The sequence below is a fragment of the Doryrhamphus excisus genome, linkage group LG1 (assembly GCF_037039965.1).
Source record: "Doryrhamphus excisus strain RoL-2023G ecotype Guam linkage group LG1, RoL_Dexc_Guam_v1.1, whole genome shotgun sequence".
Lineage (NCBI taxonomy): Eukaryota > Metazoa > Chordata > Actinopteri > Syngnathiformes > Syngnathidae > Doryrhamphus > Doryrhamphus excisus.
In genome coordinates, this window is record NC_136357.1 from 15599099 (window position 1) to 15617619 (window position 18521).

General features: G+C 42.3%; 1 protein-coding gene across 7 annotated transcripts in view; it reads left to right on the forward strand.

Annotated features, from left to right (window-relative positions):
• Positions 1-18521, forward strand: part of LOC131130787 (unconventional myosin-IXAa-like) — a 100647-nt gene that overhangs the window by 8977 nt on the left and 73149 nt on the right. For all 7 annotated transcript variants that reach the window (XM_058074769.2, XM_058074771.2, XM_058074770.2 and 4 more), the window contains exon 2: positions 15391-16362. In XM_058074769.2, the coding sequence (XP_057930752.2) occupies positions 15460-16362 (903 nt within the window). In that variant the 5' untranslated portion in view covers positions 15391-15459. The remainder of the gene's footprint in view (positions 1-15390; positions 16363-18521) is intronic.

The window sequence follows — 18521 nt, forward strand, 5'->3', positions numbered from 1 at the left end:
ATCCACACCTGCTTAACCTCTAGAGATGCACTACTCATGCTAAATCCACAAACAGTAAAACCTTAAGAAACCATATATAGTTGGTGGGTAGACAAATTATTTTTTTCAGATTAAAATTAACAGTATTAACAGTTATTTAACCTTTAACATGAACATTAATCAAACGTAATAATTTTTTCTGGGTACATGATACCATACAGCATCCATATCAAAATTGCGCGGGCCGCACTAACATTAAACTTTCATATCAAGGCAGGGGCCTACACTAGCGTCCTGCGGGCCACATTTGGCCCGCGGGTCGCGTGTTTGAGACCCCTGGTATACGACAATATATATTACAGTCTACTAATTTAATTTCTACTATGTTACACTCTTCTGCACTTTGTGTGTATGCCACCGGCCCCACCTCCACCCACTGAGACAAAGACACTGTGTGACTGACGAAAAGGTTCACTCCATTCATGCTGTTGTTCAAAGGATCCTCTTTCTGCCTGTTTGGAGGCGAGAAACAAGGAAAACAGCCTGTGCACATGGCAATATATTGAGGCTGGCAAAATATCATCATCATATTCATTTGTATTGTGATGAAATCATTAATTTATTATCGTCCTGCCCCTAGTCCCCACGAGACTTGAAGTCTTGTCATGTTTTAATTTTGCAAGATCTCGACACGGCCCTGCATCCTACTTTACATTCATTGTTGCTTTCATGCACAATACCACACATTTTGGTGTTGATACTACACCAAGTAAATACAGGGCCATTATTGCCGATACGGATCATTGAATTATTTTATGATTTTTGCTTGAATGTGTTGATTATAGTCAGAATAAAACAGGACAAATATTGTATAATATAGTGGTCTACACCGCTGTGCTTTTCTTTGGCCACCCCGCCCCACAGCCGTGGCACGACAGCCACAGCCGTCCACAGCCGTGGTGAGATTTGAGCGGCCAGCCGTCAGCCGGCCGAACAAGCGCAAAAATTAAATTACCTCTTTTCAGCTCAAGATAGTATAAATTGTGTGAAAAAGATGATATAAGGAAGGATTATGGACAATATAGGTGACCTTTCAAGAAACAAAGTTTAGTTTTCCATAGCCGTGGCCATGTTCTTGAGATTTCTTCGCCCCGCCTCGCCCCGTTAGCTGAGGAGTCCGGCCAGCCGCTGCGTGTAGACCTCTAGTATAATGTATCAACATAGCATATTTATCAACATATTACTGTCAACTTATTTGTTAACAAATGGTAAGGAAATGTACAACTAACAACAAATAATACCATTATTGGCCTTTATTACAGACAATTGTTTGAGCAAAATAAATCAGCAGGGCAAAATATGTTAACAAAAGCCAAAACTACTTTTAAATCTTATGGTTTTGTCTTGTCATGCTCCTGTGTCTAAAATCGTATTCATGACTTTGTAACAATATAACGATATACAGTGTATTTGAACAACACAGCAAAAACACATAGACACATAGACACTCATATCGACTCGATTCCGAGAATCAGGGTGCGCCGTATCAGGGGAAAATGTTAGGGCAAGGTCTGAAAAATTGCTAACTACTGTAAAAATAAAAAAAATCTAATTAAATGTCAATGTTAGCTTAGTAACGTAACAAGTAACGATGGAATATAGAAAATAGTAGTGGTGGCTAAAGAAGAATCCCCTCTTTGTTTCTTACTCTGTACGTGACCAGAGAAGCCATCCACATGATCCCCCTCGTCCACATGACCTTCAGTGTGAGCATGAATGTAGCAGTCCTTCCGGACTCGTCTTTGATCGGCGTCTGGGCTCCGGGATGACCTAAGGGCTGATTGTGCCGCGGTAAACGATATGGAGTTAGCATTGTTAGTCGCAGATTGATGGAGCTGTGGCTCACTTTGACACACAGACTGGATACCAGTGGCAAGTCTTGCAGTCAGCAAAGTCTTTGCCACATCTTGTTGATCTTATCTATCTTATCACTCACACGGTCATGCCCTCCTTATGGCTGAAGCTGGGAAGCTTTCTCTTTGTGGACGCGGTCGGATGGTGGAGCTGCATAAGCAAGGCTTCTCGCAGCATTCTACATTTTTTGGAAAAATCCTGACAATTATGTAACAAAAAACTTAGGTAGACCCACAAAAATGACACCTGCACTGAGCCGGAGGATCCGATTGGCTGTCCATCAAGACACAGGGCGGTCCTCGACCGAAATAAAGGCCCTTACTGGTGCCGACTGCAGCGCAATAACCATCAGATGGCATCTGCGAGAAAAGCATTTCAAAAACAAAAATGCCCGGAGCATCAAACATGGGACAATGAAAGGTGGAAAAAAGTTGTATTCTCTTATGAGAAAAATCTAACCTTGATGGTCCAGAGAGAGGAGATCCACCTGAGATGTTTTCTACCCGGCACAGTGGAATGGGTTCCATCATGATCTGGGTTGCTTTTTCATTCAGTGGAACACAGGAGCTTCAGGTGGTGCATGGTTGTCAAACGGTGACTGGTTATGTGCAGATCTTGCAGAGGGCATCCCACATGACTGACGGCCCTCGTCTGTGTGGTGACAGCTGGGTTTTTCAACAGGACAACGCTTTAGGGCCATCCCACATGTTCCCCTGATTTAAATCCCATAGAGAACATTTGGGGATGGATGGCATGGGAGGTTTCTAAAAATGGCCATCAGTTCCAGACAGTTAATGCTCTTTGTGATCTTCATCCCTTGGAGCAATGTTCCCAACAGTCTCCTGGAATATCGTATCAAGCAAACCTAAATTGGTGACTCCAAATTGTCCATAGGTATGAATGTGAGTGTGAATGGTTGTTTGTCTATATGTGCCCTGTGATTGGCTGGCGACCAGTCCAGGGTGTACCCTGCCTCTAGCCCGAAGACAGCTGGGATCGGCTCCAGCACCCCCGCGACCCTCGTGAGGAAAAAGCAGTAGAAAATGAATGAAAAAAGTGCTTTTTGTCATAATCTCCCTTCTTTTTTTGCATATTGTAGCTCTACTTAAAACCTCATTAAGATCCAAATGTGCAAAAGGTTTATTTTTCAGCTGGTCTTAATATTTTGATCAGGTCCCTTTTTGGCTTTTTAATTTTCAAGCAAATTACATTATATATTTGTATCTATTATAATATTGAATTATTTATCAAAATGTATTGACCCGCGTTGGCTGGCAACCAGTCCAAGGTGTACCCCACCTTGCGCTCAAAGTTAGCTGCAAAAGGCCCCAGCATACCCCCACGAACCTAATGAAGACCTGTGGTAATAAAAATGAATTGATGAATGGATTAAAATGTATTTTATTCATATTTTATAGATTTTATTACTTTACTTTAATTTTAATTAAACATAAAAAAATAGCAGCACATGAGTTTGACATATATACCGGCATAAGCAGAACCAGTGTAAGCGGTATCTGGGTTCTTTCACGATCAGTCCAATGTCGTATTAGCATGTTCCTCTAATTATGCATGGGTGCCTCCAAAGGGGAAGGGCGGTACTGTTTGCTGCTTATCATCCATTTTCTATGCTGCTTATTCTCACTAGGGTAATAGGTATGATGGAGCCTATCCCAGCTGACTTCTGGTGAGAGGCGGGGTACACCCTGGACTGATGCTGCATTTTTATTATCTCACGACTTAAATTTCTTGATCAGTTTTGGTTTTGTTCTTCTTTTTGGGCGGCCATTACTGGAATGATCCATGAAATAACGGCACACTCACATTGAGCAGCCTAGGTGGAGATTAGCACTGCCACTAACTAGCATGAAACGTGCATGCGATGGCCATTAATAACTTTCTTGTCTAGTTTGTCTGTTAATTAAGTGCTTCCTCAGAGGCGGCACAAGCTGCAAATAATCATAAACGCTTGGGCTCTCTCTGTTGCGTTTGCCCAAGATGGAGCGCGCTGATTGGCCGGCCACAATGAAGGCATGAGTGCCATTGGCTCCTGGTGTGAGATCAGCCATAATGGTGTTTGCTGTTGCCATAGCGCTGAAAAGTCTCATTGGAAAAACTGCGCGTGTGTGGTCAAGGTGAGCACAATGGAGTTGAGTTAATTAATTTAAATTAATGCAGAACAGCAGGTTACACACACACACACACACACACACACACACACACACACACACACACACACGTATGTCCATGTTTATGATTACTCCAATTATAATCCAAACTCATCATACTGTACATACAGTGTATTGTGACAGCAGGTACACAGTGTAATCTGTGTTGATTGCATCATAACGATCATTTAATAATCAGCGTGTGCGCTAACCTGCATCAAAATGGAAGCCTTTGCCTGAATTATCATGTTTGTGTCCCACATTTGGACAAATGGCGGCATTTGAAGCAGCTTGGAAGTGTGATTGACTGTCAGTTGATGAAAGGGAATAGAAAGAAGAAGAGGCGGGATAGGGAGGAGGGAGGAAGGAAAGAAGGAGGACAGGGAGGAGGGAGGAAGGAAAAAAGGAGGAGGATGGAGAGGAGGGAGGAAGGAGAGCAGCAGCTGCTTCTGGAGGGAAAACAATCACACACGCTGGCCACTAAGTGGATTTGGTGGCTGGAAGAAGGAGGGGGGAGGGGATGCGGCATCTGTACGACGACTCTCCATTGCCATCATACACTCTATGTGTGTGTGTGTGTGTGTGTGTGTGTGTGTGTGTGTGGGATGAAATTTTAATGATGCGTTTGAGGACAATGGGGTGTTCCACATGTGGAGTTTTCAGCATTGAAAATCGAAATAGGGTATTGTTTTATTTTATTTTAAAATTGTGCTGCAGCTCATCTCTTTGTTTATCTCTGCTTATTTGTGCTGAAAAGCTTTTATTCTGTTTCCCTTTGTGACTGCTGTATGCTCATATGCTCTACAGGGGCTTGAATCCAGTATTCTGATGAAAATTCCTTCAATGAATTGACTAATCGAATAAAACTAATTTTAGCTTGTTTAAAAAGCATTTAGAGACAATAAGATATTGTTCTTAATAATGGACCATCAATTGCTTTCATTTCATAGTTTTATTTCCTAAATTCACATTTTACATGGCTGCTTGGCTGCTTTCTTAGGACTAGCGATATGTCCCGATCCACATTTGTTGGCTTCTGATTTGATTTTTTTGTCATCTTGACATTGCGATACGATTCAGTATCAACCAAAGTATTGATGAAATTACTTTTTTTGGTGCAGCCAATGTGGCAGCTAGTATTACTGATCTAAATGCCCTTACATGCTAAACAGATTTGTTATGTGGATTTTTATTTGGACCGGAGCAAGAGGGGATAGAAAAGAAGAAAAAATAAAATAAAGGGCAGTGTGGGGACACTACAATCTTACTGGTGACATCACCATGACTGCAATAAAACCAAAAGCATAATGACATCTTGAATACGAGTTATGTTGGGAAGTACTTATGTACTGTGAGTGTGTATACTGTATGTATGCGTGTACAGGTATCTCTGTCGGTGTGTATGCGTGCAAACACCACCCCACACACCCAGGCCGAGCCCCCACCATGGAATGCTCCCACACTTTCACCTGCTGTTGTGAATTGGCCACCTACTAGCAACACTGTCCTACAAGTGTAAAAAGAAGCGAGAGGTTAGCGTTGCAATGCAAAACTCCATAGAGTGATGTTCCTGACGCTCCCTACATCAGAACTTAGTTCATGTTGTTTGGTGGGTTCGTGCACGCTGTGCGTGCGCCATGAGACGATTTAGCACATGCACCGTAAGGACCCTCGTGGACGAGCACACATGCTTTAAATGAATGACTTATTGATGAAGAGGCTGCACATTATTCATGCTAGCGTGTTGTTACATTACATTTGAGCACTGACACGTTGAAGAGATGGATACGTGTTGCCGACATGATGATCTATCTACACACAGCTTGAAGTTGATGATGGTTACGATGGTGTGTGTGCATGCGTGCTCCTGCATGTGTGTATGTGTGGGTCTTTCGAAACGTGTTTGCCCTGAGGCTCATTGTTGTACGAGATGCGCTTAATGGATGCATTCTTGGAACTAAATGGAGTGTACCTAACTCATGTCATTGATACTCTTTCTCTCACTTTTCCTCTTTCACACACACACACACACACACACACACACAGAGGGCACGGTGGGCGTCATGTTTAAATACATAGTGATCATGTCATAGAGCTGTTGGTGCTATAGCTGGGAGCTGCATGTCGTCATGAAAGACATTGATGGTGTGTGACATCTTCCCAGTAGGGAAGCACGGCTGTGGAACCTGACACCAATGTCTTTAAAAAAAAAAGAATTCTACTCAACCCAAAACATGAATAGGATTTCTCTCATGCACGATGCTCATGTGTGCTGATGCTCATCAGTACAGCAATCGCCATAGGGGACCAGAAGCGGGTCTACGACCGGGTCTGTTGCCATGGCAACCTGCAGGGTGCTGGTTGGGCCAGATGTCTGCTTTGAGGAATAAAAATAGTAATAAAACATGACTATTTTCAGCAGTGTGACAACTTCCTGGCGGCTCTTGAGGCTTTTGAAGATAGGAAACTCGAGTGACATCATTAGACCTGCCATCATGGACCTACTATGTAGAGTCACAGCAATTTGCACGGAGGTGGAGTGAAACACTTTCAGCCAATTAGAGAGCTGCATGTTCATTACCGCATTCTCCTGCTCCTCCTAGCAAGCACTTTGGCTGTTTAGTTGAGTCAGTCAGTGCCGTGAAGCATGCTGGGTAACCGATCTTTCATTTGTCTGCTTGTTGTCATCACTGCTGTACAATTTCCATTCCTACGACAGCATTCTGAACTTCTCAGTCAGCTATATTGTACAGTACGCAGAACACGTGAGCAAAAATAAAGTGAGTAAAATGTGAGTAAAATACAAACCACTACACTACTTAGTTATCACTTTCCATGTCATAGGTGCAGATAGATGGATAGATAGACTTTCTTTAATGTCATTGCACAATATCACAGCAGTGAAATTGCCAACGAAATGTCGTTGCCTGGCTCCCGTATAATAATAAACAATAATGTGGAGAATAAATAGATGACATCAAACATGAACAATGTACAGCGTAAACAGTAATTTGTACAAATAATTTAAATAATTTAGAATAAATAATAATAATTTAAATTTAAATAATTTTGCGTGTGGGCAGGTAGAGGGCCTTATTTGGCGTTCTGTCTGACGGCCAGGGGGAAGTAGCTGTCTCTAAAAGTGGTTGTTCTACAGCGGATGCTGCAGAGCCTTCAACATGTTCAATATCGCCCACTAGGGTGTATGTGGATGGAGGGGGGGGGGGTGCTCAAAAAATGTTCAAAATGTTGTGTGCCTGCATTATGAGTAATTGTATTGATTTATTTATTATTGTCCATCATCCACCCATCCACCCATCCCACTGAGCGTGACCGCTTGAGGTTAGGTCGAGGTTAGTCTGCTGGTTCCGCTCACGCTGGGCCTGAAGTGAAGAAGGCAAAGAGGAAGTGTATGATGACCCACACAGGAAGCGAAAGGACAGAAGGAAAGGACCTTGACTCTTTGAACGTATCCAAACAACTGCAACAACATGACTTCATGCTGTCGTTACAACAAGCTCAGCAGCTTCACACAAGAGTGGTGTTTTTTCCTGGAACTCAACAGGCCCTCTGAAGGCCTTGAGGCTTTATGATTATGCAAACCTTCTTAATTTTGTCTGTCCATCTTCTATCTTTCCTCTCCTGGACCGTGTTGGACTGCTGCCCGGACAACAATCCTGCTAAACACAGACCTTGCAGATTCTTCTGGTCTGTCAGTGAATGTTTTGGACGCACCAAACTAATCTCATGTTTCCAAGTTGTGCTGTAAAACACGTCATAATTGAAAGTGCCAAGACGTTGCAGTGGCCGTTTGATGGAAGTCAGCGGTTTTGCTAAGTGGCCTGAGCTGGGAAGTCCCAGACCTCCAGCAGATTGGGATCTTTTCCCGCCTTGTGTCTTGAGTCGTCACTCTGTTGCTTTCATGTTAAATCTGACTCTAGTCTGTTTGCTCTGCTAGCATGGTTTGTTTTGGTGTGTTGGGTGTGAATGCAGTCCAGGACTAAACGATTGGTGTCAGTCCCCTGTCAGCGGATTCTAGTCTGGTGGCCGCACTAGCGCACCAAAACCAAATCCAGGCAATCGATGCACAGCAAGACCCAACAGAAAGCTGAGGGAAAATCATCCATTGCAGTTCCATTGCTGTTGCAGCCGCCGGAAGCATTGAAATCCCTGTTGTAGGCCCACATTAGCTATGTTTGGTACAGCTCCGGTTCCAGCCGGAGCCGGTTCCGTACAGCGGAAATAATCCGTTTGGGGTCGATCTCACACACCACAGACGCTGGGGATATCAACATTGCACACAAAGAACAAACAACAATATAAAGTATTTAAATACTATTTAATAACAATAAACATGGAAAAATACAGTTATGTACTTACTCATTGTATGAAGTCAAAATGCACCAATGCTGGAAATCTATGACACCATGTCTGTGCAGGCAAATACGGCTATTGTTTACAAGAACTTCTCAATACAAAGCTTGTTATTGTGTATTAGTGTATTTTTCGGTTTCCGGTTAGCATACAATATTTACAGGTTTTTTTGTCATGTTGTTAACTCATTTAATACGAAAGACGTACTTATACTTTTCTTGCGCTTTTTTTTCGCGACAAGCAAAAAGAGGTGATGGCGCAACATCACACTACAAGATGTCACTTTTTTACAGCAGTTTTAAGCCATAAAAACGGCCGCCAGGTGGCGGAAGTGCATTTGATAAGCGCACAAAACACACTCGACAGCAAGGAGGAAGTGGAAAAGCATGGAGGAAAGAGTGTGGAGGAGTTTAGCGAGCAGAAGGTTACGCATTGTAGGAAAAATTTAAAGCATATGCACGCACACGCACACATGCACATGCACAAAAAAGGTATATCAATGTAAAACAATCCTTTTGTGTGTGTGTGTGTGTGTGTGTGCAGTTGTTTACATACAAAAGCCAACAAATGTGTCAAAGTGAAAGTTATGCTTCAAATGTTTCTTTTTACGAAAATATATTTTTCTCCCTCTTTTTGTTGGGAACTGATATTTTCCTGAAACTTACCTATGTCTGCTGATTACGAAAGAAGGGAAAAAGGTAGAAACAGTGATGAAAGATGAGAGTCGAATCTTTCTTTTGGTAGGTTTCCTGTTTATTTCGCCATGGAACACAATATTGTGGGGGTTGTCTTTGGAAAATGGCTGGAATTAAATGATTTAATAGACTGCGTCACTCCAACTGCTTTAATGTTTTTATCACAAACCGTCCCTGCTGTTAGCATGGAACCGGGAACCGGAACTTATTGTCTGCCAGCTCTGTCGTCTGTTTGACATCATCGGTGGTTGAGTCTGTAGTTCTTTGCTAACTAACACGAGTCTCTGCTTTTCTTATCGATCTTATTGCTCATGGCTGCCATACAAATCAAAACGAAAAAACTGAAACTAAAGACAGTTGCAAGTGCCACATTGTTGTCCCAGACTACAAGTGTGAACACACCCTGAGATTTTTATGACTCATTATGACCCACGATCATTTTCCCAGTGTGCCACACCCTGCTTGACACAGCTTCCCAAAATATTTTATGTTTGTGTCGTCACGGCAAGGAGTCCAAATGTAGACCTCACGTGTGGCAACAGCGGGGTCATCCAAATATTTACCTGCAGCTGTTCCCCAACTCCTGTCCAGCCGCAGACTAACACAAAAAGAAACAAATGTGCTTACTAGTGATGCAATCTGTATCGAACCGTGTGATACAGGGGTCATGGTTCGGTAAGCATGTGTATCGAACACAGCTGCACACTTCCAGTCGCCATCTTGTCATTCCTCCTCCTGTACATTAGGGTTGGGCATTATTTTTTATGTACCGGTATAGATGTTTCCAATGATAAGAAAAGGACTTATACCAGTAGAAATGATAAAAGGTAAACAATATATATAAGATTAATGGAATGCCGTTGTCGTGAGGAGAAGGAACGTTGGTAAGTGGAAGTAAATCATTATATGTAAACACTGAACAATTCCCTCCCGACCTACACAGGTTTCGGCAGTAGTCCAATCACAGCGGAATGGGCATGCTCAGAGACGGGCCGTGGGTGGAATAAATTAAAACACACCATTTTGGAAATCCAAGGTCCACTGGAATAGGTGCAGATTCTGGAAGATCTAGAAAGCTCTCTGTGTGGGTTATCGTGTGTAGCTGCTCTATGGCAGTCCACAACTCAATACAAAGGGCTGAAAAATTGGCATAATAGGTCCCATTTAACAACAGAAAAATATTATACAATGTTAATATGTAAAAGAAAAACATACCAAATGGAAAATATAATACAATCATATCAGTAAATAAATGATACAGTATGTATCCATGTTCAGTAGCCACAAGTGAGTATGGCTTTTAAAGGACCAGTGCCTCAAATAGATTTAAATCAAGCAATAACCATGGAAACAGATGCTCCCTGGGTGGCTGATTGCAGCAGGGTGCGGCTCTTAAATCAATAGCTTGACAGTGATGTCATTGCACAATGTTTGGAACACAAGTGCACAAGTATATTTGCACAGTGTGTGTTACAGAATGGCTTTACTATTTTTTTACATTAAACTGTGGTCCACCGGCCATAAGAGCTTTTTAATCCATCTTGCAGAATTTTTTTTATACGTTTTTTAAAAACCTTGAAAACATTGAGGCCATTGCCGGCGATGGTATTTGCAAAGCTAAATTGCTGTAAATCTTCCATGCATCCATTTTCTATACCGCTTATCCTGACTAGGGTCACGGGTATGCTGGAGCCTATCCCAGCTGACTTTGGGCGTGTTGAGAAGGTGGTCTGGGAAGTAAGGAAAGACATTCACATACTCTTAATATTCAATGTTACGTAGTTCATAGTTGATATTTTAAATTCCAAATCTCAAAAGATAAACTGTCCTGCTCTTTTTGATTCTAGTTTACATAATCAGCCTGGGGTAGGGGTCAAGGGTCAAGTCTCTAACGGCAACTGTCTATTGTTTTTATTTTCTGGTCATTCTGTGGATTTTAGGATGTGACTTTTAACTCATGTAACCCCCCCTTCACCCTCCCCTGGACCCCAACAATCTGCCATTACTGGAAGTAGGGATTTATCCTGATCAATTTATAATCCGTAATATCCTTTTTTTCATAACAGTCGTTGAGTGTTTGATCTTTTATAACACTTTTATTATCAGCATTAAAGTTAAAAGCGCTTTTATTTTGCAGTGTCGAGGCTGGTGCATGTTCAGACTTGCAAGGCTGACCTTTAACCTTATGGAACAGCTTGTTGATGCTCTGTGATCAACTTCCATTTTTTTTCTTCGGGTTGGTATGAAGTGCGAGTTGTTGCAGTTCTCAGTAGCTCTCTGTCTTATTGTGGACTCTCGTCGGGCACAGTTGACTTCTTTGTTTGTGACACACACGTGGCTGTCTGTTTCCACTCAGCAACACTGGGATGGATGCTGGGCGCTCCCAGGAAGTATCCTCAAAAGATGCATTTTGAGGATGCAACCTCACGGAATACTGCAGCGAGCGTGCCAGATAGGGCGATACTGCTTTTTCATTCTATGCCCTACGCTATGACTGTAAGAGCATTGTAAAGCATTGTTTTCCTGACTATTGCTTTCATTTCTGATATATTTTCAGTCTTAAGAATGATGTTATATTAGATAACTTGTCTATTTGTGCTTTTTAGCTTTGAAAATAGGCTGTCCTTTCACAGAAAACCCATCTCATTCAGCCTAAGCTGGTAATAATTGATAAAATCACAATAATGAAGCATAAAATGTACAGCATCATAATACAGCATAAACGTATGTAACAACGTGGCGGGGACCTGAGTGACTGTGACTGTGACAGTGGCGACACTATGCAGGCGACATTCAGATCTACGTGCCACTGACGGCCGGTGAATATGGATTTGCAGATTTACTTGCATCACTGCATCAAATAGATTGCTGTGTGGATGAAAAACAACGCTCTCCAGTCAAACTCAGACAAAACTGGCCCACAGAAACAATGACAAAGTGTTATCAGTCACCTTGAGTCACCGAAAACCTCATCATCGAGTTACAAATCTAGGGGTAATAATGGACACGGATCTGAACTTTAACAGCCACATTAAATCAGTAATATCAACAGCTTTTTACCACTTAAAAACATTGGCAAAATCAAGGGAATAGTGTCTAAACCAGATTTAAAGAGACTAATTCATGCCTTTGTCTCCAGCAGGCTACACTACTGTCATAGACTTCTCACTGGGCTCACTAAACGAGCTGTAAAACAGCTGCAGTCCATTCAGAATGCTGCTGCTCGAGTCCTGACTAGAACCAGAAAAATGAGTCCATTACTCAGGTCCCTGCACTGACTTCCTATCGTTCAGAGAATAGACTTTAAAAGAGCTCTGCCCTGCCATTGGCTGGCAACCAGTCCAGGATGTACCCTGCCTCTCGCCCGAAAGCAGCTGGGATAGGCTCCAGCATACCCCCGCCTTCCTACTCAATATGCAGTTTGACTTTTAAATATGCTTGTATGCTTCGCAGCTCTCCATTTTGTTGCATTTTCCTGGTTTCAGTTTCAAGTTCAGCCTGTACAGTACAGATAAAAAATACGTAGATATGATCAGTTTAGTTTTTAAAATCGTAGTGGCATATCTGTCCCCTGGGAGCCCCTGGGATGCCGTAGCCTGACAACCAGGTCGGAACTCAGATTGCATCTGTGGTTGTGGAGAATACATATACTGTACATTTTGCAGTTTAAAATGTCTTTAATAAGTGTGTGTGAGTCATATATGTCTTGTCAGAATTATTAGTAGTGTAGTTTACACTGGTCATGCTGAGCTTTGTTTTTGACTGACTGATTTGATGAGTGGCAGTTTGCTGTTGATGTTGATTGACAGGAGAGTGGAGTGATTTTGTTACTTGTTGTCTCCGCAGGCATGTTTGTTTTATTTTTTTTTGTGCATTGAAAAGAAAGTGGCAAAGAGGAAGAAGAGGGTTTAGGTGAAAACAGGAAGTCCAAATGTGAAAGGAGAAATGATTGTATGTCAACTTTGGTTTTTTTTAATTTAGTTTTGCGAGTCAGCTATATACCTTTACAACCCATGTGTTTTTTCATTTGCTTTCAAATCAAAGTAAAAACAACCCTGTACATTTTCCATCACGGCCTGTACAGGATGACTGGGATCACTAGTCAAATCCTTGTGACGTCATCCTCAAACTTTCAGTTGTAGTCAATGGATGAATGCTATTGACTTTGAAAGGATGTTCTAACCAGCATGACACGGACAGCTGGGGTCATAGGTCAGATCAGTTTTATCTTTCTGTTTCACACTTACTGTGTGTACTTGCACTTCGTCTGTGTCTAAGTACAGCGAAATTCAGTGCACTTCAGTACCAGGATGCTGCACGGTCAAAAAGATAAGTGTGCACTGCCGGACATTTACCACTCTCTGCAGTGTCCTGCGTGGCTAGGTCATGCAACGGGAGGGACTAACATGAAATAATAGTCGCTGTAGCGGTGAAGGTTTGTGAACAGAAGAAGATGTGGGTAAATATTGCGTTCATCATTTCCTGTAATTGCACAATAACAGTAATGGCTTTGGGACAGCACTTTGCTGGCCTAATAACTAAGTACACAGTGTACCACCCTTAATAGTCATCATCATGACTACATAGCTGAAGAGAACGGACTGACTTGAAATTATTGGGGGCTAGTAGTGAAAGGAAGAAGAATATTTGAGTAAATATTGCAGTCATCATTTTTGGTAAGTGCGTAATGACTCTCACAGGGCCAGCACGGCACTGTGTGTGCACTTAGGCGCTAAGTACATAGTGTACATGGTATACATATTGAAGTGTACTGACGGGCTGATTCCATTTGAGACACAGCCAGTATGTGATTGAGTGTGAGTGTACAAGCTTTTGTGAGCGGGTGTGTGTGAGAGTGATACCTGGTTGCTCTGGACAGGAAGTAGTGAATTAGTCCTTTAGTTCAGTGATTTTCAACCACTGTGCCGCGGCACACTAGTGTACCTTGAGAAACCGTCAGGTGTGCCGTGAGGAATTATCTAATATCCCTTTTTATAGTTAACATTGATTAATCATCATTTGCAAATATTATGTCAATAGCCATGAATATATGGACCTAAATATTCCAATTGCATTTGGTTTATTTGCTCAAATGGAAAGAATTGAACAGGGATGGAATATTCCTTTCCCCAATCCAATTCAGGTATCTTGTACCCGCTCAAACGGAAATTTGTCAGGGTGCGCTCTTCTTTGTGGTGTTTTTTTCTTCTTCTGTTGTTTATTGGCGGTTGGCAAGCAGCTTTCGTGTGCATTACCGCCATCTGTGAAACAGAATCTAAACCCTTCTATACTTTAGTCACAAGTCCAGTTTTATTAAAAAAGAAAATATATATCTATATAAAACATTATTGATAATATAAAACATATATAAACTTATATATAAAACATAATTATAAAATATTAGCAAGATTGAATGTGATCTTTTCCTGTTTAAATTAATCCCGGGTGCGTTCTTTCAGCGCATGCTCAGATATGACGTAACACGCAGATCCAGATGTTCTTCAGTTTTAAAAATGGAGGCCAGCAATCGGCACTGGACTAAGCAAAGTTTGTTTTTGATTCAAACTAAATTTCAAGACTGGACAGACGAAAAACTGGCAATACGGAGTTACTCCAACAAGTGAAAGAAAAACTTGGGGAAGCCGGTATCACGTGATGTTGATGTTTACGTTTTACCGCACATGACCCATTGACTATTCTGGTTGATTTCCACAGCGCATGTAGACAAGAGATTGGAATATTCCTTTCCATGGATACCATTGTTTCCCGAAAGGTCATTTGGAAAGGGAAAAACTCATCATATAAAAACATGGCTACTGTGGAGTGTCTGTGGTGTAAAGACTGGCAGAGCAATGTAATATTGGTCCGTGTGGCAACACCTACCTTGTTCCTCCGATAGACTTATTGATGCACGTGGGAGGTCGTGGTGACATTTTGTAACATTTTTGGTTAGTGGTGTCCCACAAGATTTAAAAAAACGTGCCGTGGCTCAAAAATGGTTGAAAAACACTGCTTTATTTCACTCGTGGCAGCCATTTTTGTACAGAAGATGGCAGCTGTTAACACACATATTTTTATATATTGTATCTAAAATACATCAAGCGTCCTGTGTTGCTCTGTCTTCCTCTGTGTATGTGTACGTCCCAACAGAAAGGCTATTGAGTGTCATGTGACAAATGACGCCGGCATTACCTGTTATTACCATTACCTTTTCCACCTCCAAGGCCGTCTAAGAGCTTTGTCTCTTCCTTCTCTTCCAGGTTGGGATGTCCTGAGTTCCTACCGGTGGGCCCAGAGAGCGGCGTACTGATGGGACCGGCTGTGCCACCATGAGCTTACAAGATGGCAGCTGCAGTTACGCCAGCAGCGCCAACATGGCCGCCGCCAGCGGCAGCATGCGGCGGCGCCTGGAGGACCAGGAGTTCTCCCTGCGCGTCTACCCGGGCTCCCTGGCGGAGGGCACCATCTACTGCCCGGTCAGTGCCCGCAAGAACACCACAGCGGCTGAGGCCATCGAAAGCCTCATTGAGCGGTTACACCTGGAGCGGACCAAGTGCTACGTGCTCGCCGAGGTCAAGGAGTTTGGCGGCGAGGAGTGGATTCTTAATCCTAGTGACTGCCCCGTACAGCGCATGATGCTGTGGCCCAGGAGCGCCTTAGAGAACCGTGGTGGCCTGGGAAGCGGCGACGATTACCGCTTCCTGCTGCGAGAGAAGAACCTGGATGGATCTATCCACTATGGCGGCAGCCTTCAGATGTGGCTGAGGGTGACTGAAGAGCGTCGCCGCATGGTGGAACGGGGTTTCCTCCCACAACCTGCAGGGAGCGACCCCCCTGCCGATCTATGCGCTCTCCCAGAACTCACGGAGCGCGCCCTTTTGGAGAGCCTGCGTGCACGTTTCCGCCAAGAGAAGATCTACACGTACATCGGGAGTATTCTCATCGTGGTCAACCCCTTCCAGTTTCTTCCCATATACAACCCCAAGTACGTCAAACTGTATGACAACCATGCGCTGGGCAAGCTGGAGCCGCACATCTACGCTGTGGCGGACGTGGCCTATCACGCCATGCTACAGCGCCGCAAGAACCAGTGCATCGTTATCTCGGGCGAGAGCGGATCTGGGAAAACACAGAGCACCAACTTCCTCATTCATCATCTAACCGCCCTCAGCCAGAAGGGCTTTGCCAGCGGGGTGGAGCAAATCATCCTGGGGGCGGGGCCTGTGCTGGAGGTAAGGAGCTGCTTTTTTGGATGTGTTGCGACGCTAACAAAGCAAATCCCATCTCTGCAAAACTTTGTAGACGGTCTGGTGCAATCATACATTACATTTTGGTGAGAATCTGAATACGGTTGTCGACATAGATAGTATTGTGTATAGTTCTTAGCTGTGATTCAGGTATTGGGCTACAGGGGGCAGTGGCATTTGCCTGCTAATTAGAGCCAGTCCAACAAAGAATAAGAGTTGGCGAGCCGCTTTGGCTGCACTGCAGTGTGGAGTGATATTTTTTTTTTTTTTAGAGATTTGTGCACTGTCCACAATCCTACCCCATTGACATTCCACCAACGTTAAAATATTTTATACTCTTATATAACAGAAATGCTGTGCTAATTCAGATAATAAAGATAACATATCCTTATTAAGGTCTATTTATTTTGAAGCTTATTTTGCACTGAACAAGAAGTCACTCTAAGTTGTAATGCTGTATAATTAGACAGTAGTTTCTACCTGGTTAAATAAAGGTTAAATCAGTAGTTTTGTTGTGGCTTGGCGATAATTAATTTAACAGTACTACAACACATGTTGACATTAACCTAAGAATTTTCATATAAAGGCCCCCATTTGGTTTTCAATTTCGATGTTGACAAAGAGGGCGACCATGTATGGTAACGTCAACTCTGTACTCTTGCTGCTGTGCAATACAAATTTCCTCACTGAGGGACGAATAAAGGCATATCCTAATCTTAATCTTAATCTTAACTTAAGTGGGCACTTTTTAATAATAATAACAACATACACAGTGGACCGGGACTTGAAGATTTGCTCAACATAGACGAGTTGACAACATAATTTGGATGATTTAAGTGCATTCAACTGTTAATAGTTATCCTCCCTATCCGTGTGGAAGTGGTAAGTTTTTGGCTATTGAAGTTTAAAGGAAATAACTTGAAGGCTACCGTTTAGGTCGCTAGCTCTCTAGTTTGCGAGTTAGCATGTGTCTCAAGACCCTGCAGTTGCGTAATATGTTGTAAATATAAAGAGTATAAATGTGACTATAGTCGTGTTTTGTCATGTCTACATGACAACTAATAATAATAATAATGCTAATAATAATGCTTTGTTAATTTTAATCTGAAAAAATAATTTGTCTACCCACCAACTATATGTGGTTTTTTAAGTTTTTATTATTTGCCGTTTTATTATTATTATTATTATTATTATTATATTTATTTATTTATTACTGATTGATTGATTTTCTTTATTCTTGATTTGTTTATTTATTTTTCATCTTTTGTGTAGAAAAATAAAAAGTTAAAAATAAAAGATATTTGAGAACAGTGGAATGTTTTATCAGAGCTTTTCTGGTAGAAAATTGGAACCAAAGCAAAGTTTTAAAAATGTTTTAGTTTTTACTAAATGCGTTTTTTTTTGGAAAACCTGATGCAGCCCAGTCTCACCCAGACCCGAGCTCCAGTGGCCCCCAAGTAAATTGAGTTTTAGACCCCTGTTGTAGACGGTCATGTTGACAGGCATGCTTTACTTACTGTAACTGACAGCATGTACGGGAGAGAAATTGATCTAGAAATTGAGAAAACTCCTTCAACTAGGCTTTCACTGGACTGTACCTCAGGAAAAAGGTCCATCAGCTCAATTGTTCTGTTTGTGATTTCCGATGCATTCCTTCAGAGTCTTAGAAAACATCCTAAAATGTCACCGGGAATGAAGTCTCTGCTTCCTTCACTCTATTTTTCTCAATTTAGCCAGGAATTCCCTGCACCGCTCCAGTGTGGTGCAGCTGCCTCTCGATCACTTCCACTTCATATGTTCTAAATTAGACGGGGAAGCGTCAAAAGCCTGATGAAATCCGAAGAGAAGTCAGCAGGTTATTTCTTTGCCCTCGGAATGTCAGCTCACGAGATGAGGCATGAAACGGATTACAAATGGGCGACCTATATATAGCACATATGACTTTCATATAGACATCCTATGGCCCAGAAAGCCATTTTTCCACTGTTTCCAATTTCTGCATTGATGGAAACATCTCAGGGAATGCTGCTTAATCCTCCCTGGATTATGAATCAATGATGGATTATGGATTAGGGAATTTCATTGGGATTTCCATGTTTTTTGGGGGGGGCAGTGGGGTCGTTGACTTCTGGACGTCGTTGCCT